Here is a 27,632-nt window from a genome sequence, read left to right on the forward strand (position 1 = left end):
TTCATCCAAGTAACCTCGTATGTAAGTTTCCTTGCTTATTACACCTGCCACCTACCAATCTAGAGTGGTTTGTGTCTTTCTTCAGTCTCTCCTTGCCCTTTGTGTACAGGGACCAGTTTGTGAATCAATAGCCACGACTGATAAGGGGTAGATTCTTATAGAAAGATATGTACCTTTCCTGTCTGGGAGCCAGTACTGTAGTACCAGTATCACAGTAGCCAGTATTTAACTACCAGAGTATTTAAAAATGCAATGGTTAAGAGAATGCCCTCTAAACTCTGAGTTATGTGAGTCTGAATGCATGCTTAGTTGTTTACTATAGCTTTGTGACCTTGAGGAAGTTATTTAAGCAGCCTAATCCTAAATCCTATGATCTATAAAGTGAAAATAATATTAGTACCTATCTCATATGGTAATATAAGTAAAGGGCTTAGCACAATTCATGGCATATGTAAATATTCAATAAATAATTGATATTATTATTACTGTAAAAAACATTATTAACAAGTTTAAGTTACATTATAGTATAATTCACTATGGAAATGTTACAAGCATCACATTTCCTCATGAGTTTTCTCTCCTCACATATGACTAACTGAAATATTGAGGTAGAAATATTTTTTTCCTTGATACAGTTTCTCCTAGGGGCTGCTGTTGTTAGCAGCCTATAGGCAAACAGGAGATGGGGAGTGATGTCTTCATGTTAAACCTCTATTTCCTAAGCAAGGTCAGTATAGAAACTCACTTTCTATTTGTCTGGGTGAATCTTTCTCTTTCTTTCAGAAACGGAAAACATTTTTACAGAGCCTTTAGGAGACTCTGTCTGATATGAGAGTATTAGTTGGTGAGAGAGAAAGTAATCTCTTCCTTCTTGTGCACTTGAACTGAGAGCCATCAAAGTAAGTTATCACCTGTTCTCACATCCCTTAAAACCCTGATTAGTTCTCTGGTAAAAGTACTCCTTTCTGTTATGTCTCAGCACCAGCTCTTGGAAACAGCATGCCTGCTTTTACATTGAAACTTCAATGATTGCGCTTTAAATAAAGTTTTATTGTTGTGTGGAGAAATGACTTGCGTGTGCTATAAAAACTTATTTTTCTCTGCATAGATCCATAAATATTGCTTTAAAGTCCCTTTCCAGAATTCTGATCCTCTTATCATTGCTTTTATGCCTCTTTTCTCCTAAAATATTTAAATTAGAAAAACAATACTTAAAAAAAAAATCCCACCCCTTCTACCATTTTTTCAACTAAACTCATGAGAGAGATGAAGTCTAATTTATAATATGAATTATATACTTGGAATCAGAAAATAAACCTTGTGGACAAAATATTTCAGAAGGAAGTGTACAAAGATATGGGGAAAGCACTGAATTAGAAATCAGAAGCATTATTTTCATCTTCTGCCATTTATGAACTGTGTGACCTTGGACAGGTCACTCACTCTCTTCCAATCTCAGATTTATTACCCACAAAATGAGAGCCAGTGCCTGCCTGACCTGCCTCTTTGAGCTTTATTGAAGAGAAAATAAGAAAATGTATAGAAGTGTTATATAAATTCAAAATCCTCATTTAAATATTTTTAGCAGTGCAGAATTAACTATTCAGCTGCTCTTCAGAAACTCTTTTGAAAGGTCTCAAAGAGCCTTCTACAATCAAGACCGTGCACTGCTTACCATGTTGACGGGCTTGGGGCTCACTGCCTTCAGAACACCCCACCCTACATAGTTTTTCTTCGAACATTAGGACATACTGATAAGACAGGGATTATGCAAAAACATACTGATATTTTTGCCTGGAAGATTAGTGAATAATTTTCCTTTATCCCATTTTGAAGAACAAACTCTTAAAAGTCACAATATTGACTAATATATTCCTCTCATCTACATATAATATATTCTTCAAACATTTTATTATTCCTGGGTAGCTATAAAATCTCAGCTGCTCAAAATGATTTTTTTCCAGATTTATAACATTTCATAAAAATTGTAGGTGTAAAAAGTATTTTCTACTGAACTAAAACTGTCCCAGCCTCATGGGTGTTTCTTTTTAAAAAGGTGTGATTTTCCATAGCACAACATCAAGGTGTTAATTTAAACATGCATTTCAAGAAGGAAAGTATTCATTGGTATTGTTAATTTTTTAAAAATTGTTTTTACTAACCAGAATTTTACACATGATGAAACCGTGTGTATTAAATGACCTAAGAACTCCATTCTTTCTGTGACTAGAAACAGAAATCCCTTGGCATCTGTAAGCATTAATTTCTTGTTTACTCTAAATATGCACATTAAACACCTCTGAAATTTTACAAAAGGAATTTTAAAAGACAGTGAGACACACCTGGATTTGACCAACTCGAAAGTAACACAGGTAACATATCAATTGAAATAGAGTATTCCAGCTCATAGCAATAATATAATTATACTGCCTTGTGATCAGATGCACAAAGTTTGCTTCTTTCTCTACTCATATTCTTTTTAGAAATATTTATCTCAAAATTGGGGTATTAAACAGATGTCGGCCCCATTTGAACTAGGAAGTAAGAAAGATGAAATTTGTCTTAGGAAAGTGTTTCTAAAAGTGAATTCCACAAAATTCCAGGCCCTCAAGATATTTTCTAAATATAAAAAAAAATTTGTTGCCCTGGCTGGTTTTCCCAGTGGTTAGAGCATCAGCCAGCAGACTGAAGGGTTCTGGGTTTGATTCTGGCCAAGGGCATGTACCTTGGTTGTAGGCTCAATCTCCCACCTCTATCAGGGCGCATGCAGGAGGCAACCAATCAATCTGTCTCTCATATCAATGTTTTTCTCTCCTTTCCACTCTTTCTGAAAAAAGCAATAGAGGAAATATCCTTAGGTGAGGATTTAAAAAAAAGAAGAATTTGTTGCAGGAACAGGATTCTATGGTCAAATAAGTTTGTGAAATATTGTATACCATATCTTCTTCTTAGATATTTGGAATATGCATTAGTATGTTAATAGTTTTAGTAGCCCTACAGTCAAGCATATCAAATGCTTATTTGAGCTGAGACATATTTTGATACAACAGCTCCTTAACATCCTGTAGAACATACAATTTCAGAAGGGTTTCTGATGACTAATATCAGAGCAATGGTGGCGTAAGAAATCCCCTTGGTCTCGACCCCTGAAATTTAAACAGGTTGATCAGCTATAACTCAACAAAGAATTCCCTGCTTAACATATAGGCAAACCTGAGAGATCCGAGCATTGAAGCATCTAAAGGTGGGCAAACAGGAACAAACAGAGGAGGCGAGAAAAAAGGCACAGCCCTGCAGCCAGGAGCCTGAGCAGGGCCTGGAGAGGGGAGGAAGCCAGCAGTAGCAGGCACTTCCTTCAGCCTGGAAGAGCAGAGAGTCTTGGTGGGCACTCCTTCAGGAGTGAGCAGTGCAAACTGTGGTTGAGCCAGCGGAGACACCCGGGCAAGGACACAACGCAGGGGTTCTGCCGCTCAGGCCGTCGGTGTTCCAAAGAAACAGAGCCAGAAACACAGTAGAGAGAAGAAAGCATCTTCAGTAACTGGTGCTAGGGGAATTTGAAAGCCACATGTAAAAGAATGAAACTAGATTACAGTTAATCCCCATGTACAAAAACTAATTCAAAGCGGATCAAAGACCTAAATATAAGATCTGAAACAATAAATACATAGAAGAAAACATAGGTACTAAACTTATGGGCCTTGGTTGTACAGAACTTGTTATGAACTTGACACCAAAGGCAAGGGAAGTAAAGGCAAAAATAAATGAATGATACTATATCAAACTAAAAAGCTTTTGCACAGCAAAAGAAACCAACAACAAAACAAAGAGGCAGCCGACTGAATGGGAGATAATATTTGCAAACAATGGCTCCAGCCAAGGTTTAATGTCCAAAATATATCAAGAACTCATAAAACTCAATACCAAACAAACAATCCAATTAAATAGTGGGCAAAGGATCTGAACAGACAGCTCTTCCCAGAAGACATACAAACGGCCTGCAGATACTGGAAAAGATGTTCAACCTCACTAGCAATTAGGGAAACGCAAATCAAAACTGCAATGAGGTACCACCTCCCACCTGTTAGAATGGCTGTTATCAACAAGACAAGCAATAACAACCGTCGGAGAGGTTGTGGATAAAAGGGAACCCTCATTGACCGCTGGAGGGAATGTAAACTGGTACAGCCACTATGGAAAACAGTCTGGCAATTCCTCAAAAAGTTAAGGATAGAGTTACCATATGACAAAGCAATTCCTCTCCTGGGTATCCACCTGAAAAACTCAAAAACATATTCACAAAGATATATGCACCCTGTGTTCGTTGCTGCATTATTCATGGTGGCCAAGACATGGAAACAACCCAAGTGTCCTTTGATAGAGGACTGGATAAAGATGTAGTACATGTACACAGTGGAATACTACTTAGCCATAAGAAAAGATGAAATAGTGCCATTTGTGATAACATGGATGGACCTTGAGAGTATTACGCTAGTGAAATAAGTGAGTCAGAAAAAGCTAAAAACCATATATTCCATTCATATGTGGGATATAAAATTGAAACTCATAGACACAGACAGCAGTGTGGTGGTTGCCAGAGAGAAAGAGGTTTGGGGGCCGGAGAGGGCCTAATATAGGGTGACAGATGATTTGACTTTTGGTGGTGGGCATACAGTACAATATACAGATCCCATATCATAGAAATGTACACTTGAAACCTATATGATCCTAAGAACAAATGTCATCCCAATAAATTTAATTAAAAAAATAAAAACGGTTTGCCAAAACAAAACCTGTTTCTGTCCTGAAGGAATCTGTGGCACTAAAAGAAAATGAAGGATGGTAATAATAGAGATCCAGACTTTTATCTTGTGTCATAACCCACACTACACACGTTCACACCAGGGTGTGTGGAGGAACTGGGAAAAGAAATTCTTAGAGAGATAGATCTATTTATCTGCTTGCAGTAGGTTATTTGCCCCAATTCTTTCCCCCCACCCTCACCCTCACCAAGTCATAGCATTTATTATATACACCTTCACCCTGGCCACAGTCTCAGCCCTTGACCAGCCTTGTGACTTGTTTTGAACAATGGGATGTTAGTGGTCCTGAAATGAGCAAGGCTTTAAATGTATTTGACCTGTTGTCTTACCCTTTTCTACTACTGCTTTTTCTATGACAGTAATATGTCTCAGATAATTGCTATTATAAGTCCTAGTTAAGCTGGGGTTAACTATCTTCTTAGATCTAACCCTAGCTGAACATAACCTGCTTGGCCAACCTTAGACAGCCTGCAGTTACGTGGATAGGAAATAATTGGAAGTAGTTTGTTTTGCTGTGTTGTCACGGCTGTTGCTGACTTAGGTACTGCTCCATAGGAGTTTGCTCCAAAATAATTAATACTGCTATCAACATCATGATGAATGAAAGAGAAATCAGGGAATGAGTGAAATCAAGTGATGCAGCATAAGGTAATAAATTTGTGGATTATTAGGTTTTTATTTCCCTTAATTCTTAAGTCCTTGAAAAGTATGTCCTGTTAAAAGCATGTAATTTTTTTACATCTGACTTGTCTTAATATGGTTACCCCAACATTTCTAAAGAAAACACACTCTCCAGACAGCCCAGCTTTCCTCACTTGAACAAAATGAGGCTATGAAAAACAGTAATTAACATGAATATCAATTGGAGAATAAAGAGATCTGTGGTTTATATTAATACAAAGGGTCCCATAAATTCCAAATTATTATCAAATTCCCTCAAAATATTAATTTTAATTTTACTGCTGTTCAGCAAAGGGGCTGAAGGAGTAGACCATAACCTCCCCAGCCTAGGGAACTAGGGTAGTTTTGGTTTGACAGTCATTGCCCACCATGCTCTCACTTGCTGCCAGCCAAAGCCTTCGTAACTGCATCCAGACAAGGACTCCTGTGATCTTGACAAGAACTGTGTCCTCTTATCACCCATAGCACCTCTGCCATCTGTTTGCTTTGTCATTCATATGCACTGCTTAGTCTTTCTCTCCATTTCTACGTCCTAGCCTCCTCTGCTTCTTGAATTAGTCAACTCTCTCTGTATAAAATGGGTGATTAATGCATGCAAAAGTTCCTTACCTGGTTACTCAATAAACGTTGCCTGTCTCTCTTCCTGCCTCTCCTACCTATCCTACTGTTTCCTTAATGATAGTCCAGTGAGATCTAAAAAGCTACATAGATAGATATCGACATATAGCTATAGACCACTCAGTATATGAATATGAATAAAGTGATCATAAATAAGAAACTAGTGCTAACAATAGCTGGTGGGATTCACATTGGGACTTCTGGGATTTGACTATGACTAACATTCATGGCAGCTGAGGAGCACACTATCTAAAGAATATAGGATCTAGGCAAGGATGAGATAGCAGATCTGGGTTTGAATCTTAGCTCTAGAAATTACTGTCTAATAAGTTAGTACTCTCCCTCTCTATTTTTTTAATATGTTTTTATTGATTTCAGGGAGAGGAAGGGAGAGGGAAAGAGATAGAAACATCAATGATGAGAGTTATTGATCGGCTGCCACCTGCACACCCCTGGCTAGGGATAGAGCCCGCAAACTGGGCATGTGCCCTGACCGGGAATCCAGTCGTGACCTCCTGGTTCGTAAATCTCCAGTCAACGACTGAACCATGGCAGCAGGCAGTTAGTACCCTCTCGTAAACCCAATTTCCAAATCTGAGAATTGGAAATAATAATATTTAAGAAAATACCATCTATAAAGGATAATATCTAACAGTATACTACATAGTAAGGGTTTAGCACAATGCCAAACACACATCAGCACTCAGTAAATGCTAGCTATCACAACTAATGTGCAAAAGCTAAGTTTGTATGTGATAGTAGACTTACTTTATAATACAAATAACTGCCACAAAGTAAGTACCTTGCTAACATTATCTTTATTTTAAAATCATTACCTTTATGACCTAAAATGCAGGGACAAGCAGAGAGGAAGATTTATTGTATTAATTTATCTCACTCCTGTCACATTTCTAATCTCTTTACACATCAAATAGCTGGAGTTTAGGGGTATGCCAGAAGAAAAAAAAACTGGAGGTAAATGTATATCATCTACATGCTTCAGAGTGTAAGCAAATTATTGGCTGGTCATATCAAGGTGAAACACAGTGGAATGAACACATTGTAGCCACACCTCTATTTGAAAGCTACCTGGAAAAAAATAAAAGACTGAAGCACAGCTATTTTAACAAATAGGAGTGGGAGTGATTAATTACTTTTTACTGTCATTCAACAGCTTGTCACCCAGGGAGTAACCTCATTTCTTCAATTCCCATAAATTTAATAGAGGTCACATCATGGCCTACTTGGCTGAAGAGCATTGCTTCTGAAACCCTGATGGTACTTTTAAGTCCACTGATGTGTGAACATAATTCTCTGCATCTCTTAGCTTCACATACTCTGTCTCTCCCATGGAGACACTTTGGTAGATCTATGTGGCACCATGTGGAAAGTTACAAGGGATGAGCTCTCTGATTCATTCCTCTTTCATGCAACAAGATGATAGAAAACTTAAAACCAATGGGTGTTAGTCTACGCTGTAGAGCTTCTTTCCATTCTGGTAAGGGAATATAAAAAGATATTTATTGAAATTGAAGGTTATGAGACTCTTTCAGTCTGAACATTTAGTTTGATATTTAAAAAGAAATTTTAAAGATCCCATTGAAGAATTTACAGGTAAGGATGATATGCCTAATTCTCATCTCACCAGATGCCTTAACCCACATGGAGGAATTTCGAAAAAGTAGGATAACTGCAAAAAATCTGCCAAACACCAGATGGAATATCCAAAAAACAAAGCCCCAAGGAAGAACATATGATAAAAAATAGATTACTACCTATATCTATTCCATGCCCAATTCAGAGACATAGGCCTTTTGCAACTAGAATGCAGCAGTCCCCAACTTTGTTCCAAGACTCATTTCTGAGGTTCTCAGAACTATTTCACCTCCTAATTCTACTACTAGTACCTCTCTTTTTCTAACTATGTATAAAATGTTAATCCCTTTAACATTTAGGAAATGGAAATTGACAAGCAGCCATTTACTTCACCTTGAAATATGAAGTTGAGGATGTGAAAGAAAGAGCAGCAAACTCTGGAGGTTGAAGTTTGTTTGGGTTTAGTATTTTTCCCTTCCAATCCTCCTGGCAAAGAAAGTTCTACATGCAAGGTTTAATGCCAAAATTCTTTTAAGTTATGTCTGATTTCATCAAAAAAGCATTATGTTTCTTCTTTTCTGCATGCTAAATACAAGAATATAAACGCAGAACTATGTATTTACAAGAAATGGTTATGTCTGAAGAAATGTATACTCAGCCACATTCATTTACATGTGTGAGGTTAGCAAAAATACATTCTCTACTGTGCATAAGCTCAGAAAAGTTACCATCCCCAGAACCCCTCCTGAAAAAAGTCCTTGGGAGAGGGTGCGTGCAAACTAAGAGATGATTAAGAAAAACATAAATTATGCAGAAGTAATTGTACAAAAAGGCTTGCCAACTTTCCTCTGTGACTATCACTAAACACAACCGTCATCTCATGGCAAACATAATGAGAATATGGAGGGGTGATGCCTCCTTTCTCAATGGCTTCTGATAAAACTTCAGAGCAATCCTCATTATGAGTTATTAACCCCCATTATAGAAGTCATTTTATAATACGATAAGGAAAACCTAGGAAAAACTTTTCCCTCAGATATGATTTCTCTTCTCACCTAAAACACCAGTTAAAAATGCTTATAACTGTGCTTAAAAGAAAGGGAGGGGGGAATAAAATGAAGGACAGCTAAATCTTCACATGATTATTTTTTTGATTAAATTTTACTTCGAGATAATTGTAGATCCCTGCGTAGTCGCAAGAAATAATGCTGAGAGATCCCATATACTCTTATGCAGTTTCTCCCAATGGTAATATCTTAAAAAAACTATAGTATGGTATCACCACCACAATGCAGGGCGAGGCAAAAAGAGGTTTACAGTTGTGAGTACGTGAAACAGTTTATTCTTGCATTATTATTTATTAATTCTTGTACTATTTTCCATACAAACAACTGTCAACTTACTTTTGCTCCACTCTGTATTAACATGGATGCAATCCATCGACCTTAAAATTTCTCCAGCTTCCTATGCACTGTGTGTATATTTAGTTCTGTTCAGTTTTATGATGTGTACATTTGTGTATCCACCCACCAAGGTCAAGATACAGCACAGGTCTGTCATTACCAGGATTCCTTCCTGTTGTCCTTTTAGAGCCACAGTACTCATTCCATCCCTAACCCCTTAGAGTTATCAATCTCTCCTCTATTCCTGTAATTTTGTCATGTAATCATACAATATGTAACATTTTGGGGTTAGCTTTTTTCCCTCAGCATAATTCCCTAGAGGTTCATTTAAGTTGTTGCATGTATCACTCACTTGTTCTTTCTTATTGCTGAGCAGTTTTCCATAGTATCTATGTACCACAATTTATTTAATCATTCACCCATTGAGGGACATCTAGATTGTTTCTAGTTTGGGGCTATTGTGAATTAAGTTGCTATAAACATTCACGTATGGACTTCTGTATGAGCACAAGTCTTCGCTTCTCTGTAATAAGTGCCCAGGAGTGCAATTGTTGAGTTGTATGGCAGTTGCCTGTTTAGTGTTTAGGAAACTGCCAGTGCTCTCCAGTGGCTGTACTGTCTTACATTTTTATCAGCAATGTGTGATTGATCCAATTCCTCACCATTCTCAGCTTTTGGTAGTGTCACTATTTTTCATCTTAGCCATTCTGACAGGTATGTAGTGATATCCCATTGTAGTATTAATTTGCATTTTTCTAATCACTAATGATGTCAAACAATGAACATTTGGGACATATTTTTATGTGCTTATTTGCCATCTGCATGTCCTCTTCAGTGAAATGTCTATTCATGTCTCTTGCCCAATATCAAAATGGACTGTTTTAGGATCTTTTACAGTTGAGGGTTTTTTTCCGTTATGGTAAGGGAATATACTCAATGATTTCAAATTTTTTTCAGTTTTGGGGGGTTTGTTTTATGGCCCAGAATATGGTTTATATCAGGAACTTTTCCATGGGAACTTGAGAAAAAATGTATTCTGCTGTTGTTAGGTGGAGTACTCTATATACTACATATGTCAATTACATCCCATTGTTTGAATTTGTTCATATCTTCTGTATCTTTGCTGATTTTCTCTTTAGTATTCCTATCATTTGATGAGAGTGGGATATTGAAATATCCAACTATAATTGTAACATAAATATATTTTAATATATTTTAGATTTTCAATTGAAAACATAAAAAGAAGCAGAGCATATAAAAGGAATGCAAAATTACATACAATATGCAATTTATTATGATACAAAATCATGAAAAATGTAGAAAAAGTATGCCAAAATGAATGACAATTATACACGGTGAGAGGGTTATGGGTAACTTATTCCCCACTTTAGGTTTTTTTGTAATTTCCAAAAACAATATAAAAACCTTAAAAATTACTAGTTGGATGGATAATAGATATCTTAAATTTGTTGATATTTGATAACTCAAACAATGCCATGCTTTTCAAGATTTATTGTTCTCTCTTAAGGGATTACTCAAAATTATGTCCAACACAATGCCAAGCCCAGCACAAGTAGCACCCAACTATGGTTTGCTGTGTAGCTCATGCTGGGTGGCCCTGGGCAAGGCACTGGCAGAGACTGACTTGGCACCTCACGGGAGGCCCCAGAGACAGTGCATCTGGTGGTCAGACTCGGCCACACTGGATTACAACCCTACCACATTCACGAGTGACACACTCAAGGGGCACACTTGGTGAACACCAAAGCCCCAGTGAAGTAAATCCTGCTCCATAGGGGTGTCTCCAGCACAGCAGCTCTTTGGCCGCAGTTGCAGCTGGTCCTCACAGTTGATCGGCCTGGGGGTCAATTGCTCCCAGTGACGCCAACAGCAACCAAGACTCAACTACAACAAGACAGTGCACACAGCCCACACAGGGGAGCACCTAGAAGGCCCAGCTCAGGTAACTGGGGAGGCTGAGCCACTGGACCCTACAGGACACCTAGTACACAAAGCCACTCTACAAATTCCAGGAGACATAGCAGCTCTACCTAATACATAGAAACAAACACCTGGAAGCAGCCAAAATGTGGAGACAAAGAAACATGTCACAAAGGAAAGAACAGAAGAAAGCTCTAGAAGAAGAACTAAATGAAATAGATGCAAGCAAGCTAACAGATACAGAGTTCAGAATAATGGTTATAGGGATGCTCAAGGATGTTAGTAAGAGTATGACAAAAATAACTGAGAAAATCGATGACATAATAAAGTACCAATTTGAAATGAAGGCTACACGAATTGAAATGAAGAATAATTTACAGGGAATCAACAGTAGAGTGCAGGACGCTGAGAATCAAATCAGCAATTTGTAACATGAGGAAACAAAAAACACCCAACCACAAGAGCAAAAAGAAAAAAGAATCCAGAAATATGAAGATAGTATAAGGAGCCTCTGGGACAACTTCAAGAGGTCCCACATTTGTATTATTGGGGTACCAGAAGGGGAAAAAAGAGAGCAAGAAATTGAAAATCTATTTGAAAAAACAATTACAGAAAACTCCTACCTGGGGAAAGAAATAGACTTAAAAGTCCAGGAAGCACACAGGATGCCAAACAAGAGGAACCCAAAGAAGCCCACAGCAAGACACATCATAATTAAAATACCAAAGGTTAAAGACAAAGAGAGAATCTTAAAAGCAGCAAGAGAAAAGCAATTAGTTACCTACAAGGGAGCACCCATATGACTGTCAGCTGATTTCTCAACAGAAACCTTGCAGGCCAGAAGGGAGTGGCAAAAAATATTCAAAGTGATGAAAGACATGGGACTACAACCAAGATTGCTCTACCCAGCAAAGCTATCATTTAGAACTGAAAGTCAGATAAAGAGCTTCACAGATAAGAAAAAATAATGGAGTTCATCACCACCAGACCAGCACTACAGGAAATGTTGAAGGGTCTTCTTTAAAAAGAAGCCAATGAACAAAAGAATCTGATGAACTAAATGGATCCAGAGACACTGATGCATGCAACAGACGATCATATTTCAGAGGAAAGAGGGAAGTGGGGTGGAGGGTGGGAAGAGATTAACCAAAGAAGTTATATGCATAACCCATGGACACAGTCAATAATGGGGTGAAGGCCTGGGGAGGGGGTGTGAGTGAGGTGGAGGGGGTCAATTAGGGGGAGAAAATGGGACACCTGTATTACTTTCAACAATAAAGATAAATTAAAGAAAAAAAATTATGTCCAAGAAATATAGTGAGTGAACACTCACTACATATTTAATTAAGGTATACTTATTAGCAATATCAGTCTTTCTAATGATGATCTTAATTTTTTTTAAACGTGTGGTTGCACTTTTAAGAATGGACCCACAGCATAATATTTAATATTGGTTACTTCTGCTATTAATGTGATGCATGTTTTTATCTGTGTTTTTTATAAACCCTAAAATTTGTGTGCCACAATTTCTGAAAATAGGTTTGATATTTATTTCTTAAAGTAATATAAATACCTTAGAAAAAGTATTTTATAAAGTATTATCATTGTGTTTTCAGAAAAATATTAAATATTTTTTGTAAAATATGTATTTTCTTATTAAAATTTGAGCTTGTGATTTTAATTTACTATTGAAATCTCATTTAATATCTAGCTTCTTAGCAAAACAACTCTAGCCATAAGAGTTTCACTGCATTTTTACCTGTAATATTATGTTTTTAATTTGCCCATGTTTCATTCAAAAATATTTTAGGCTTCATTTTGAAATAAAAAATTAACACATAATTTTTTTTTCCTAATTCAAAGTCTTCTCACTGATATATCAGGCAGTTTAAAAGTTTCTATTTCTTTATCTCAATAAAGTATTTAATCAAAGACTTGGTGTAGAGTTGTAGACAGATATAACTTGAACAAAATCATTTTCCTACACAACAAATATATACTGCATTAAAGTCCTTCATCTTCTGGAGAATTAACTTCTCTTTACAAATGTCTGCATAGAAATTTTAAAATTCAGTAAAATATCTGGACTGCTTTTTATAATCATGATATCTGTATTTTATCTACATTTACTTATATTTCTACCTTTAAATTCAACATATTCTATAAATATTTGCCCTATTGCAAAGCTTAGTTCAAAGATGTACCACTTTGGCGAAAACAAATAATCTTTGATAAAATCAAGAAAGTTCTCTATCTTACAATACTTGATTGATAAGACAAGATTACTACAAATATACATAACAACCTACCCAGCAGGCTGCCTGTTTTCCATTTTAACGTGAATTGAAAAATCATCTTTGTCTTTCAGTGCTGTCTCACAGTTTGGTTTTATGAAGTACTCCCTTTAGTGTGTTAAGATTGATTATTTTTATTTCTTTTCTGGCCTTGAGTCTCATAGAAGTAGAAAATATTGCAGACATTAGAAGAGAAGGCATTTATTCTTCACTTACTTTCAGTGTTCATAGACAATGCCTTTAATGTTATTAAATCTGAAGGTTGACTTTCTCTTGCTATGTAGGATCTGAATGTCGTCATGGAAGCTACTCCCCGACTACTCCCTAAATGGTCCACATTCATCCCACAGCAAGTGTGCCTGAGAAAGGAATCTTGTCTGTTCCACCACATTAAAGAGAATACAGGCAGAAAAGGGCAAAGAATATATAAAATCCGTGGCTCGTTTGTTTCTTTGTTTTTTCCATAAAATTTCATATGAAGAGCCCAGGAGGTTAGGATATTTAAAATATGAAAAAATAATGCTGGTTTTATTTAGAAGACAAAATTATTCAAGATGTTCTAGAATTTTAATACTGTGATATACTAACAAACAAAACTACACAATAGAAAAGAGCAACGATGCAGATATCCTGAATGAGTTCACTAAACAGAAGCTGGCATTTTTCTTTCCCTATCAGCCTTGATTCCAAAGAACAGTAGAAAATTCTGAAGGGGGGAAGAAAATATGCTACTCTGTTCTTATAATATTTTTGACCCTTCTTAATGTTTGAGTTTCTCTTAAAAAAAATAAAATTGTTTTTTCTCTACAGTTTATTCATAGTGTCCAGAAACCATTGACTTCCTGGAATTTTTATTAAGAATTCCACATTCTTGCCATGTTTTTCAGATACTGTGGCCTCTGCCAATAAATTCTAATAAATTTTTACTTCTTTTCTTTCAATAACATCCTAGAGAATATGATTCGGACGCAAATTAATCACCAATCATGTTAATGGCTCCTAGGAGTTTACTTCCGATACCTCTTATTATATTAAATCAAACTTGATAGTGTGCTAGATCATTGCTCAGCTGGGTTTTCATAAAAGCACTGGTATTTAATATGATTTATACCTGGTTTTCTGTTAATGGCTTTGCTTATTGTGTGCGTTATTTTTAAAACAGACACTCTTAGCAAATGACACTCCTTTAAAATATATCATACTTCTAAAATATTTTACAGGAAGTATTTTGCAGTAAAATGTGTTACTTATTTTATATGATAGTCACATAATAGCAAACAGAAACAATTTACTTAACTTACAACCGAAATGTTAATATTTTACTTGTAATTTGTGCACATATGTATGTTTTGCTTATTTAAAAGATAAATTGTATCCCACTATTATTAGGATGGTTAAAGTATTGTACTTTTTTTAAAGCTTTGCAGCAAAGGGGCAGTTCTGGGAAAACCATTTGAGGCACCTGCTGAAGACATAGCAAGCGTGGCAAGTTTTATTGAGTCAAAGCTTGTTATATGCTACCTACGGATGAGGAAACCTGACCTTGCCCTGAATCATGCACACAGGTAAAATGAAATATTAAAAACCACGAGTAAGTACTATCTGTGCAAGCAGAGGATAGTATGTGAACTTGTATTATCAGTTTCCATTCCACATAAATTTAAAGACAAAACAAAACAAAAAACGTTTCTTCATTACTTGATTTATGTTAAGCTAGACAATCATGGACACCACAAAGGGCATCTCAAAACCTAGTGAAAGAAATAAGCATTAACAACTACTACTTCCTAATGCAGGGCAAAATAAAAAGGCAAATAAATGTGGTAGCAAATTATTGCAGGATGAAAGGAGGGAGCAAATAAGGTAAGTAAGGGAGGTGATAGTGAAGGATGAGAGGATTTCCAAAATTGCACAAAATACAGAGAATGGTGGAAGGGAATTCCGACTGTGTAGCCTGAGCAAGACTTGAAAGTTTGTTGCTTATTTTTGGTGATAACACAGCTACTCAAAGGATGCTACGCAGGGCGTGAGAGCTGCCCAAGGGTATGAAACATTTTTTATCCATGTCCTTAAAAGTTTATTTTTTTAAGTTTTTATTACTCTTCAGAACTCTGTATTGTTACATTATCTTGTGACTTCCTAGAATCCCCAAGCATATTTTTTTTTCTATAAAATTACTCCTCTTTATGGCCAGTTTCTTAAAAGCCTTGCTCTTCTTCTCCTGGGTAATGATCAGTTTAATCTGCATCAAAGATAAAGTGATTCTATTATACCTTTCAAATAACCCTTTCCTTGGAATTATGATGTCTCTATCCCTCCCTGCCTGACTTAGAGCAATTTACCTAGAACATTTGTCTTGTCCATTCTCTGATCGCACGCCCTGTATTCTTTTGGATACAAGCAGCAAAACTAATACCAACATGAAAGAAAAATGCCTGTCTTGTTAATAACTACTAGGAAACATAACTATCAGTCATACTATGACCAGTTACGTAAGCAGGAGATCTGCCAACATGGTAAAGTCACTTACAACTCCACATCCACGAAAATGTGGACGTTCTACCCAAGATTCTTCATAGCCCTAAGGAGACCTCAAGCTTGTAGGCTTAAGATTGACATCAAAGACCTGCACACAACAAAATCACCTTGAAATTCACAAGATAACCTGCTTGAAAGATATTCTCCTGCTTAAATAAACTGCAGAACCTAAGGCATATTCTCTTTAACACCGAAAGAAAATTCAGCTCTCCTACGGTTTCCATACCCAGTATCAGGACATATGGCCTGTCCAAGAATTATATTCCATTTCCATTTAAAAGAACCAATACTGGAAATGTAACATGTATTTTAGTATGTCGAAGTACTGGAATTTCTGGGCTACTTGGGTGACTTGTGAGCACTTTGGGAAAAGCATCTGAAATTGGGACTAGCTCAGAAAATCTGTAGGCATATGTAAACAGTAATGAATTGAAATGCACTAAAAGTAATTATATATCACCTTCTCCATGGCTTTCACTACACACAAAATAGGCCTACACTTTAAGAAAAATATCTCCTGGATATCAGAATGGTTTGATGAATTTTCAAATCATTTATTATAATAAAAGGGTTTCTATTGGTATGGTCAGGTCAAAATTCTATTTAGTGTTATAAAAATAAGAAATGAACACTGATAAAAAATTCCACTAAAATCCAAATATAAGAAACAATCAAATGCTACAATTTCTGAGGATGCAAGTATTACCTTCAATAAGTTCACTATTTAAGCTAAAAAAACTTTGTTTTAAAACTAAGAGTGCTCTTTCAAGACCTTGAGAATTGCTGCAGGTAGGCTATATAATGGTGAACAGTAAAAGTATTTTCCCAATATGATAGAATTAACTTTTGTATTCCTTTTTTCTACTTTAAAATACTTTTTGTTTCTGTTTCTAAATTGAACATTAAGTAAGAAATGCAAGTCAATAGAGGTTAAATAGTCAATCCATACAATTAATAATGCACCAAGTGAAATAAATCATTTTGCTGGGCTTGTCATATTGCAGAACTGCAGAAGTAAGTGCATATAATTCTAATATTAAAATGTTTTCAAAGAGCTGGGATTTAAAAGCAGATATTGAAATAAAATCAATATATTTCTAAATTAATTAATCAGGATACTCAGTCTATAAATAGCTTACAACGATTAGTTAAACCCTGAATGCAAAATTTTGCTTTTGTATAATTATCATATTGTGATGATTGATTCTAATCATGGATCAAAATTAAAATATTCCTTTTTTTGCATTTATTTGCATTTGCCGAAGCATCCTTTCTTTAATTTTATGTAAATGTGAAGTCTACTGCATATCTTTCAGAGATTTGTTAACACAAAAATTAGCTTAAAACTATCATGTAGTTTTGTTTCTGATAAAAGTAAATGCAGGTTGTTTTGTCATGTAGAGGACTATGAGAACCATAACTTTACAGTTTTAAGTTCAACAAAGATACATTTTAAAAATAATTAACTGAGTATTGCCATTTAAAATATGATGATAAATGACACAAAGTATCTAGAAATAATTATTAACAAAAATAGTTTTTCTTTTTTTAATAATATATTCAAAGTAGCAAACATGGACATCATTTTTTTTTTTTTACTTTAATCAAAAGTGATGCCTAGATTCACCAGTCAAACATATCAACTCTGTACTCCATTAAACTAGTGTCATTCTTTATCAGTAGGTGTTTTGAGCATTCCAAACTGATTTACAATTACTGTTAACTTGTCAAGAGTATAAATTCTGCTATAACTCTTTTCACATCATATAATTATATCTTGATGTATATAACTGTAAAGATTCTAATGATGTATGCCACTTTTTTTTTTTTTTTTTTTTTTGCATATTTCTCACGTTTAGATTTTTGTTTGTTTTTGTTGCAGGATTTTGATGCCACAAAGTGGCAAGCAAGATCAAGTGCAAATACCAAATATGTGAAAAAGATCTTATTTTCAAAATTGTTTTATAATGGTGACATCTACATTCATTCATTCAACAAGTATTTATTGACTTCCTACCAAGAGCCTGTGCTAGGCAGTGAGAAGGCAGTTGTAAACAGAAAATATATGATATTTATACATAGTAGAAAAGTATCAAACAATGTTAAAAAAATAAGTAATAAATCTATGAGAAGACTATGCTAAATGCTCTGAAGGAAATAGATATAATTTCATGTTACCGGGGCAGCATAGCATATTGAATCAGAGCCGTGAGTCTACAATCTTATCACTAAGGTTCAAATTCTGACTCCCCTACTCACTACTTAGTCTGATTTAATTCTTACAAAACTGGGTTATAATAATAATATCTACTTTACAAATACTATCTCATGAGGTTTCAAACAATTAAATACAAACCCATGTATTTTTTTTTATTCCACCATGAAAGAGTTACTGGTATTGGACCTGCCTTCCTGCTGTAAACAACTATAAAACTGGACAAAATATATGAGACAACTCTTTTCAGACACTGGACAATGGTCACAGCTGGCCTTTGATCCTTGAGAAAAGGGCAATATACATTGTAAGCCCACAGTTTTTTCAGCTTTTGGCTTGTGTTATTTTCCTGCCTTAATTCAGGGAGATGGAGATCAAGTTAAATTACAGTCTTGCTGAGTTGAGGATGCAGAGATTAGAATAGTAGGATGCCAAAAAAAAGCTGTAATTTATAGGGCAATTGGCCAAAAAGAGATAGCTGTGTGAGGAAATTGGGGGTAGAAGTCTACATGAGGATTTACTGCAGGGTTTTGGCCAATGTGAGTAGTGAGACTCATGTAGCAGAGATTTCCTATAAAAGTGTAAATGCCAAATGGAAATAATAGAGGAGCTGCAGTGCTAAAAGATGAAGTACCAGTGCGAGGAGGCCTCAGGAGTACCTCAGGCATTCAGTTGAGACCCCAGAAAAGGCATGCTTATAAGTAAGAAACACGTCCTCAAAAGGACTACACCTTAAGATTAAGCTCAAAGCCCAAATAGACCTGCCCTAACATAGACTAAAACCAAGCACGACAAGACAAGAGTACTCATCATTTAAATTGATTAACAAAAGAAAAAAGAAAAATTCAACAAGTTAGCTGGGACAATGTGATAATTCAATTTCCTACAAAGTTTCATCCAAAATGTCCAGCATAAAATCGAAAATTACTTTGCATGCAAAGAAGAAGGAAAATGAGACTCACACTTAAAAAAATAAACAGTCCATAAAAACAGACCCAATAATACCCAGATATTAAAATTGGTAGAGGATTTTTTAAAAACTGTGAAAAATCGGCTCGAGGACCATGAGGTAAAGATAGTCATAACAAGAGAAAAGATGATGAGACTCTAACAGAAAAATAAAAACTATACAAAAGAACCAACTAGAGATTTTACATAGATTAATAAAATACCTGAAATAAAAAATGCACTGATTGACCTTAACATCATATTGGAGCCCTAGCCGGGTAGCTCAAATGGTTAGAGTGTCCATCTGATATGCCAAGGTTGTGGGTTCAATCCCCTGTCAAGGCACATGTAAGAATCAACCAATGAATTCATAAATAAGTAGAATAACAAACCTCTCTCTCTCTCTCTTTCTCTCTCCCTCTCTCCATCTCTCTCTAAGAACAACTTTACAGTGATGAAAGAAAAAAAATGATATCAAACCAGAATTCTACATTCAGCAAAAATATTCTTCAAAAATGAGAATGAGACAAATATATCTAAATAAATAAAGGTCTTAAAATTAATCCTAAGCAGATTTACACTTTGAGAAATGTTAAAGAAAATATTTCAAGCTGAAGTAAATGACAGATTGAAATCTGGATCTATAAAAAGGAATAAGTAGCACCAGAAATGGTAAATAAGTCAGTGAACACAAAACACTATTTTTCTTCTCAAAATGTATTTAAAGAAGAATGACTACTTAAAGAAAAATAACAGCATTTTATCATATTATCTAAAGTAAAAATAATAAATAATAAGATTACACTATTTCATTGGGAAATATTTGACTGCAATATCACAAATGCCTGTGGGAGGGAGCACAAATGGAATGTTAATATTAAGCCTTTTACAGGAAAGAGTATAATATTAACTCTAAGTAGCCTGTGTTAAATTAAGGATGCATGTTATAACCCTTAGAGTAACTAAAAAATATAAGAATTATGGCTAGAAATCCAATAATAGACTTAAAATTATATACTAAAGAATATTTAAGTAACTGAAAATAAGTCAGAAAGGATTAATTGAGGGACAAATAATGAGTGGGACATTGGAAGATAATAGCAAGATAGTAGAGTTGAATCAAAAGATTCAACTATATACTATCTACAAAAAGATATAGGTTTAAAGAGAAGAAAAATTATATACCATACAGTAAACATTAAAACCTAGTTTTATGATAGGTTTGCCTGTGTTAATATCAAAGTAGACCTCAGGAAAGAACCATTATCAAAGATGAAAATAAGGCTTAATAAGTAAGATATCTAGAAAATCCTTTCAAATACTTGGAAAATAAACTATACACATTAAAATAACCCTGGGTCAAATGTAAAAAAATAATAGCCAAAGGCATGGACTTGAATTTTTGTTTCATCACTTACTAGCTTTGACTTGCACAAGTAAGTTAACTTCTCTTTGTCTCAGTTTTCTCATTTTTAAATCCAAGTAAATTGCTTGCAGTCATTTCTACATCTCAAAATATATCAGATTCGTATTTTATTTCAATCCCATCAACAACAGCAAATGCAGATATTTTCAGTGTTAATAATAAATTATACATATGCATAGAGGAAACTGTTATTTTTTAAAATATGTTTTTACTGATTTTTAGAGAGAGGGGAAGGGAGAGGGAGACAGTGAAATAGCGATCAGCTGCCTCCCACACGCACCCCGACCAGGGATTGAGTCCCCAACCTGGGCATGTGCCCTGACTGGAAATCAAACCAGTGACCCCTGGTGCATGGGATGACCCTCAACCAACTGAGACGCACTAGCCAAGGCAGAAGAAACTATTATTTTTTAAATATCATTATTGAACCCCAACAGATAATTAAGTAGACAATTTGAAAACTTCTATAAAAATACAACTTTGGAGGTTTCATTTTCCCAAACTTAGAGGATAATTAAAATGCTTAGAGGTGATAAGAACTTAAAGCATTACAGATATTTGTAAGGTTTTTTTCTTTTTTCTTTTTTTTTTCTTTAAATTGGTTTTAAAGAGAGAGAAAGATTCTGAAACTGGTTTAGATTCCTTAAGTTGTCTGTCCAGGTAGCAAAAGATGTGATAAAAGGATCATACTCTATATATATTAAATATACTTACAAACTTTCATGCTTATATTTTAACTTTTTCATTATACAGAGCTTGCAATAGATTAATTAAAATCACTCTACCAACAACATTTTTATATTTGCCTCCATTTTACTTTACTATTCATTCCATGGCTCTTTACCCAAACATGTCACCTCCTACCTTTATTTCAAATTGACTGCATTTCACTTTATAATATCTTGCTTGATGTTTTATGTCTCATTCTAGCTTCCCCTCTTTCTCTTCTAACAATTTAGTCCAGTTTTACCTCTGGGGTCAGTATCCATTTGGCTCTTATCTTTCCTTCCCATTAACTCATTAATATAAAAATGGTTTATAAATGAAGAAGCAGTATATTAATGGAATGGAGCGGTATTCTTATGCAACGATGCATCTGTCTTTAGAAGGTAAATTCACCAGGTATTGTTGGTTTGCTCCCCTGCTTTTGATTTCCCTGTGGCTCTTGAAAAACAGAGCGCAGGGAGTGCTAATGTACAGCTCCCATGCTAAGTGCTGCCTTCAGGAAATGTTCATTTTGATCCTAACCTCAGGGATGGCAAAAAAGGCCACACAGCCACTCCTCGAGGGTGGGTTTATTCCTATGTTATTGTAAGATGATCCTATTATATTTGTCTCCCACCTTCTAATACCCCAGCTCTAAAATCCATTCTGATGGGTTGAATGGATCACTTCGCCTTTCTGCAACCTCTATAAATCTCACTGGGATATTAAAAGCTTCTGTGGACTTGAAATGTCCTAAAACATGGCAGTTGCTTGGCTTGGGGTAAGTACAAATGAGAACAGAAGAGATACGTTTATTTCTACTTCTTGTAAGGTCAATTGATTTTTTTAAAGTTCTAAATTTTCCAGAATGAATTCTGTAAATACAAATAAAGAAAAGGAGCAGTAAATTTCCTTGTAATGTGGTTAAACAAGGTCCAGCCAATAAAGGTCTGTGTGTGAATCCCTGCAACATCACCGAACAGCCTTGACTTTCACAAGTCCCTTAACTTTTCTTTGCCTCAGTTCTGCATTTCTGAGCACTGGAAAATGGCAATATCTTCCTTAGCTCTTGAAATGGGGATCAAATGATATTATAGATGGGGAGATGGTTTGCAAATGGAAAATATTTATGCAAATCTTAACCTTGAGGTCAACATTGTGCTTATTTTCAAGACCTCCAGTGACCAACCTGAAATTTTACAAGATTCTAGAATTCACATTTCATGAGCACATTTGCTCTGCTTAACATAGTGAGTAGTCGTCTATCTAATGCTCACCAACACAGTGAAAATTATCGGCCTCCTAATTTGCTACCTCTGCATGCAAGACCAGTACTAAAACTGAGGAAGTATAGGGAAATACAAGAAGTTGATGAATATTGGATGTTCAAACATGTTAAAAATAATTAAATGGAGAAACACCCACATTTCCAAATTTAACCAAGTCTGTTTTTAAGGGACTAAAGCTTGTTCCCACTCAATCTGCCTCACCCAGGATAAACTATAAAATTGATGTTTGTGCCCTGTTCTCAAAGCAACTTTCCTCAATATTTTTCTACCCTTTCAGTCCTAAGGATCTTTTCTGGGATATGTGACATGGAGAAATCACCATATAGGCTAATTATATATAGGGCTACACATAGCAAGAGATGAACTTGGAGCAGACAAGTTTTTATGGAGGTGAAAAACATGGCTTAGATGCCAGCCCCTATTCATTTTATAGCTCTTGTCAGCCTGAGTTTGATATTTTAAGTTTTCTTTTTACCTTTTTTCTCCAGATAGAAATCTCTTGCTGAGTGTGCCTGACTTGCTATAACCCTATACTTTACCTTAGAAGAGCTGACTATCTTACAAATAAAGGTACCACCCTACTACCCATTTTACTTTTCATAATTCATGAATGTGTATTTCATGGATATGAATATTTTCATGGGTATTTTATATTATTGGCAACATAGTACTAGCCTCAACTAACATCTTGCAAATCCTGGAGTTGTACTGTTACTGCTGTATTTATCTAAACTCTCCCTCATTTCCTCTTCTGTTGCCATGGCAAGTATTCTTCATGCTTATCCCCTTTCAGGCCTGTGGCTTTTTCTTATTTTTCACAGAAGTCTGAAGAGCAGCCATATGTTAAGTCATAACACCTTTAGTTTGAAAATAAAAGTCTCCCTGATGGCACTGCCTATAACTTTGCTCACAGGTTACAGTGGGACATACATTTCTTATGAATCTTCCTCACTGGAGAAAATGCAGACCATGTGCCTTTTTCAGGTTACCTGAGGCAAAATAATTGTGTAATTGCATAAAAGTGTTCTTAGGATATTACCAAGTATTAAGCTTTTGTTAGCAAATATGACTGTCACACAGAAGACGGCTGATTTCACAGTAGTATTTGCTTTTTTTTTTTTTTTTTGGTGTTTCACTGTAGAGATTAGCAGATAAAAGAAGTCTAATATAGAATTTTACTATATGTTTAACCTCAGTCTTTCTGCTTTTTGAGACTTAGTTTCTGTAAGCTTTCCTTGTAGAGCCTGTTCAATACATGTAGGCTCTGAAAAAATAGCTTTTGAGTTTTGTGGAAAGAAAATGATGTGAGGATCACATTGAGAAGCCACATGTATGTAGCCCAAAAAAGGGGAAGGGGTATTTCAGTTTTAGGAGACAGGTCAAAAGGATGGTGTGATAATGCAAATTATTAAACAAGCATATCCCATGTGCCTCTTTATCTTCATCTGTACAGTTAGAACCTTCATACCAGTTTTTACTATTTACTTGTCCTACAACTGGTCTTATGACGCCACTATATTTTTTTCTTTTTTTTTTTTAATCTTCACCTGAGGATATTTTTTTCCAATGCTTTTCAGAGACAGTAGAAGAGAGAGAGAGAGAGAGAGAGAGAAATAATGTGAGAGAGACACATCAATTGGTTGCTTCCCACATGTGCCCACACTGGAGCCTGGGATCGAACCCGCAACCAAGGTACATGCCCTTTGCCAGAATCAAACCCGGGACCCTTCAGTCCACAGGCCAATGCTCTAACCACTGAGGCCAACCAGCCAGGGCTGACCCCATTATATTTTTTAACATTACTGAGGATCCCAAAGAGCTTTTTCTTTATGTGTATTATATCTACAAATATTTATCATATTAGAAATTAAAATATAGAAATTTAGAAATATTTATTCATTTAAAAATAACAATAAACCCATCGCATGTTAACATAAAACACATATTTTATGAAAAATAACTATATTTTCAAAAAGCATACATAGAGGAGTAGCACCATTTCGTGTTTTTGTAAATTTGTTAGTGTGTGGCTTTATAAAAGAAAACTGGGTTTTTATATCTGATTCAACATTCAGTCTGTTGCAATATGGTTGAACTATAAGAAGAAAATCCAGCCTGACACAGATGTATAGTTAGAAAAGGAAAGAGGGTGTTAATGAACTTTTAAGATAATCCTGAATTTTCTTTTTTGATAATACACCAAGATTTATCAAGTGGTAATTTCTTAAAGACTACTTGCAATGTGAATTCTGAAACCATATCAATCAACTTCTACTCTGTTACATTAAAAGCCATTTGGTCTTCCTTACACTTTGAATGGGTTGTTTACCCATGCATGAGTTAGTAACATATGTTTATTATTTGGAAAATAATGTATCATTTGCAGATTTCTATTATGCAGAATTTAATTACGCAATAGTAAATTTTAAAAATTGCACATTAATTTCACCAATCTCATTGGAAAAGTCTAAGCATTGGGTGGCTGTGAAGCTCACGGTGAGACATACAAGTTTTTCAAAATTCTAATTTTACTTGAAAGTTCAAACTTTTATCGCTGGCAAGAAATACAGTCAGTTGTATTCCTTTAAGTGACAGGCACACATATTTTATTTTTGAGAAATAGCTGCCAAATTCCAAGTCTGATAATCATAGTTTGTTAGTTGTTCTGAGTAAAACATGATGATGTTCCATGGAAACAGTGACTAAGTCGGCTTTCAAATGCAACCACCCGCACAAGTGCCTTCCTCAAGACCACCATCACACTTGGTTATGTTGCAGAGAAGTGCTGTATGCATGCATCCCATCAAGTCATGCCAAATATTAAAAATACATGTACTCAAGAGTTGAGATTTGTATTTTTGGGGGTGTGGGCAGGCCAAGGAAGGAGTGTATTCAATCAGTGAATACACTCAGTGACCACCAGAACAGTTTGCTCTCACTGATTTGATTCCTGAAAAAGAGCCTGCAGATTTACCCACCATGGCTTTTTCAACATTAGTGCAAATGTCAACATAGTGAAAAAGGGAAATAATATATTAATATCATTATAAAAATAATCATAATACTCTGAGCTCCCTGAAAGTGTCTAGGAACCCTTGGGAATCTGTAGGCCAAGCTTGGAGAACCACTGTACTAGTTCATAGAGTCCTCGGCATCCTCCCAGTCTTTGAGGCCCACATCTTTCTTCAGATAGTTGCAATGAATGTCCTCTTTAAAAAAAAAAAAGTTTCCATCATGTGCTTGTTTAGTAACCCCTGAAGCATTAGTAATTTCTTCCATAATATTAAAAATCCTTTAATTAATGGACAGGTTTCTTAATAGGCTCCTGCCTTCCCCTATAGTCAATTTTATTATCTTAGTTAAGCAAATTTACACAGCAGTTTGTTTGTTTGTTTTTCTTTTAATATATCTTTATTGATTTCAGAGAAAGGAAGGGAGAGGGAGAGAGAGAGAGAGAAACATCAGTGATAAGAGAGTCCTCATTGATGGGCTGCCTCCTGCACGCCCCTGCTGGGGATCGAGCCTGCAACCCGGGCATGGGCCCTGACCAGGAGTCGAACCACGATCTCCTGGTTGCTACGTCAATGCTCAGCTGCTGAGCTACGCCCGGCCAGCCTACACTGCAGTTTTTAATATGGTTTGCCATCCTCTATCACCAAGTCATTTGCGGGCATTTTTCCAGTTTGGATTTTCTACTGCTCTTCCTTAATTGTGACTATTTCAAAGTGCAGCTCAAAATTCACTTCCTCCTGATTTATTTCCAAATTTTATCTTTTCCCGTCATTGCAGACCCTTTCCCCCAAACTTTTGTTTTTTTCTATCTCCTTTGCATGCACCTCACAATGTAACTGTTTCCAGTTTTAGTGCATTTATTGTTGGTTATGTATGTATTTTTATCGTTTTCCACAATTGGGCTAATACTTCCATTTGGGAGCTAGTTGCTTATTGTCTAACATAGCTTTTTAAACAAAACAATCACAATATATGCTATTGTCATTATATTTACAGAAATGGCAGAACTTTTAAAGATATTCAGAAAATGGATTCTTTCCAAAATAATGTGCTATGACACTTTATGTGGTACAAGTCACAACAGGGTGCAACTCAGTACTTGGAGCCAATGAGAACAGTATGGCAAAATGGGAGGTTTAGTTATCTTTGTCAGTAAAGAAAGGATTAATAATAAACACATTAGAAAGCCCTCTGCATTTCAAAGAGAAACCATTAACATTCTCATTTATAGTATTAGCAATTAGTAGACTTTCTTAATTAGAGTCACTTTGAGTAATGGCAATTTAGTTTATAACTAAACATTGAATCTAATAATGAGAGCTTTTCCCACAATTAAAATCCTTATCCAGTTCAAATTTTGATTTTAAACTTCCTAACTATAATATATAATCCAGGGGTTCAGCCAGAATGGACACTGGATACATAAACACAGTGTCCACTGTGGTATAGCCCTGCTAATTCTGTTAATTCAGCAAAGGGAAATCACAGACAATTATCAGAAGTCCAAATGCTTCGCAAAGCCTGAGTTACATTAATATTTCTCCTTTGGTTTGAGAACTACAGGGGACCTTATGGTAGGTAAAATATTGTTATCTAGATGTCACTTATTAGTCTCCAAGTCAAAAAATAATAATGTTAATATGAACAATTTTGATACTTGGTAATATACAAATAGTTTTCATTCTGCTATCAAAAATCCCTCTAATTCTCAGATTATAAAAGAAATAAGCATCCCATTCCATTGTCCCATGAAACTATCTGGTAGAATTCACTATAATTTGTTTCAGCTCATTTTAAAGGTTACTGCTTAATTGCCCATTGAAAGCAGGATAAACAATAATAGAATGCAAGAAGACATTTATTCCCATACAATAGGGCTACTCAAAATATTAATTCAGGTTTGTATTTACCCTTCTGGTTCTTTTCTTTAAAAACTGTACAGTGTCTGGAACATGGTTTATACTCAGTAATTATAGCTGAATGAATCATTATTTCTGATAGGTTAGAAGAGAGGGGAATTTATTAATTGTACTTTTCAAAGTAATCATTCCAAAATACATCCCACCCAAGCAACGGGATGGAAGAAATGTGATATTTTTCAAGCTGTTCTTGAACCACCACCATTGCTACTCCACCCTCCTCCCCC

At 35.4% G+C, this 27,632-nt stretch overlaps 1 protein-coding gene across 1 annotated transcript in view; it reads left to right on the forward strand.

Moving 5' to 3' along the window:
- Positions 1–27,632, forward strand: part of SPATA16 (spermatogenesis associated 16) — a 163,823-nt gene that overhangs the window by 22,697 nt on the left and 113,494 nt on the right. Inside the window, 1 exon segment of the mRNA XM_016208242.2 lies at positions 14,773–14,918. Within this exon segment, the coding sequence (XP_016063728.2) occupies positions 14,773–14,918 (146 nt within the window).

This window comes from Miniopterus natalensis, chromosome 6 (genome assembly GCF_054644295.1).
Source record: "Miniopterus natalensis isolate mMinNat1 chromosome 6, mMinNat1.hap1, whole genome shotgun sequence".
Classification (NCBI taxonomy): domain Eukaryota; kingdom Metazoa; phylum Chordata; class Mammalia; order Chiroptera; family Miniopteridae; genus Miniopterus; species Miniopterus natalensis.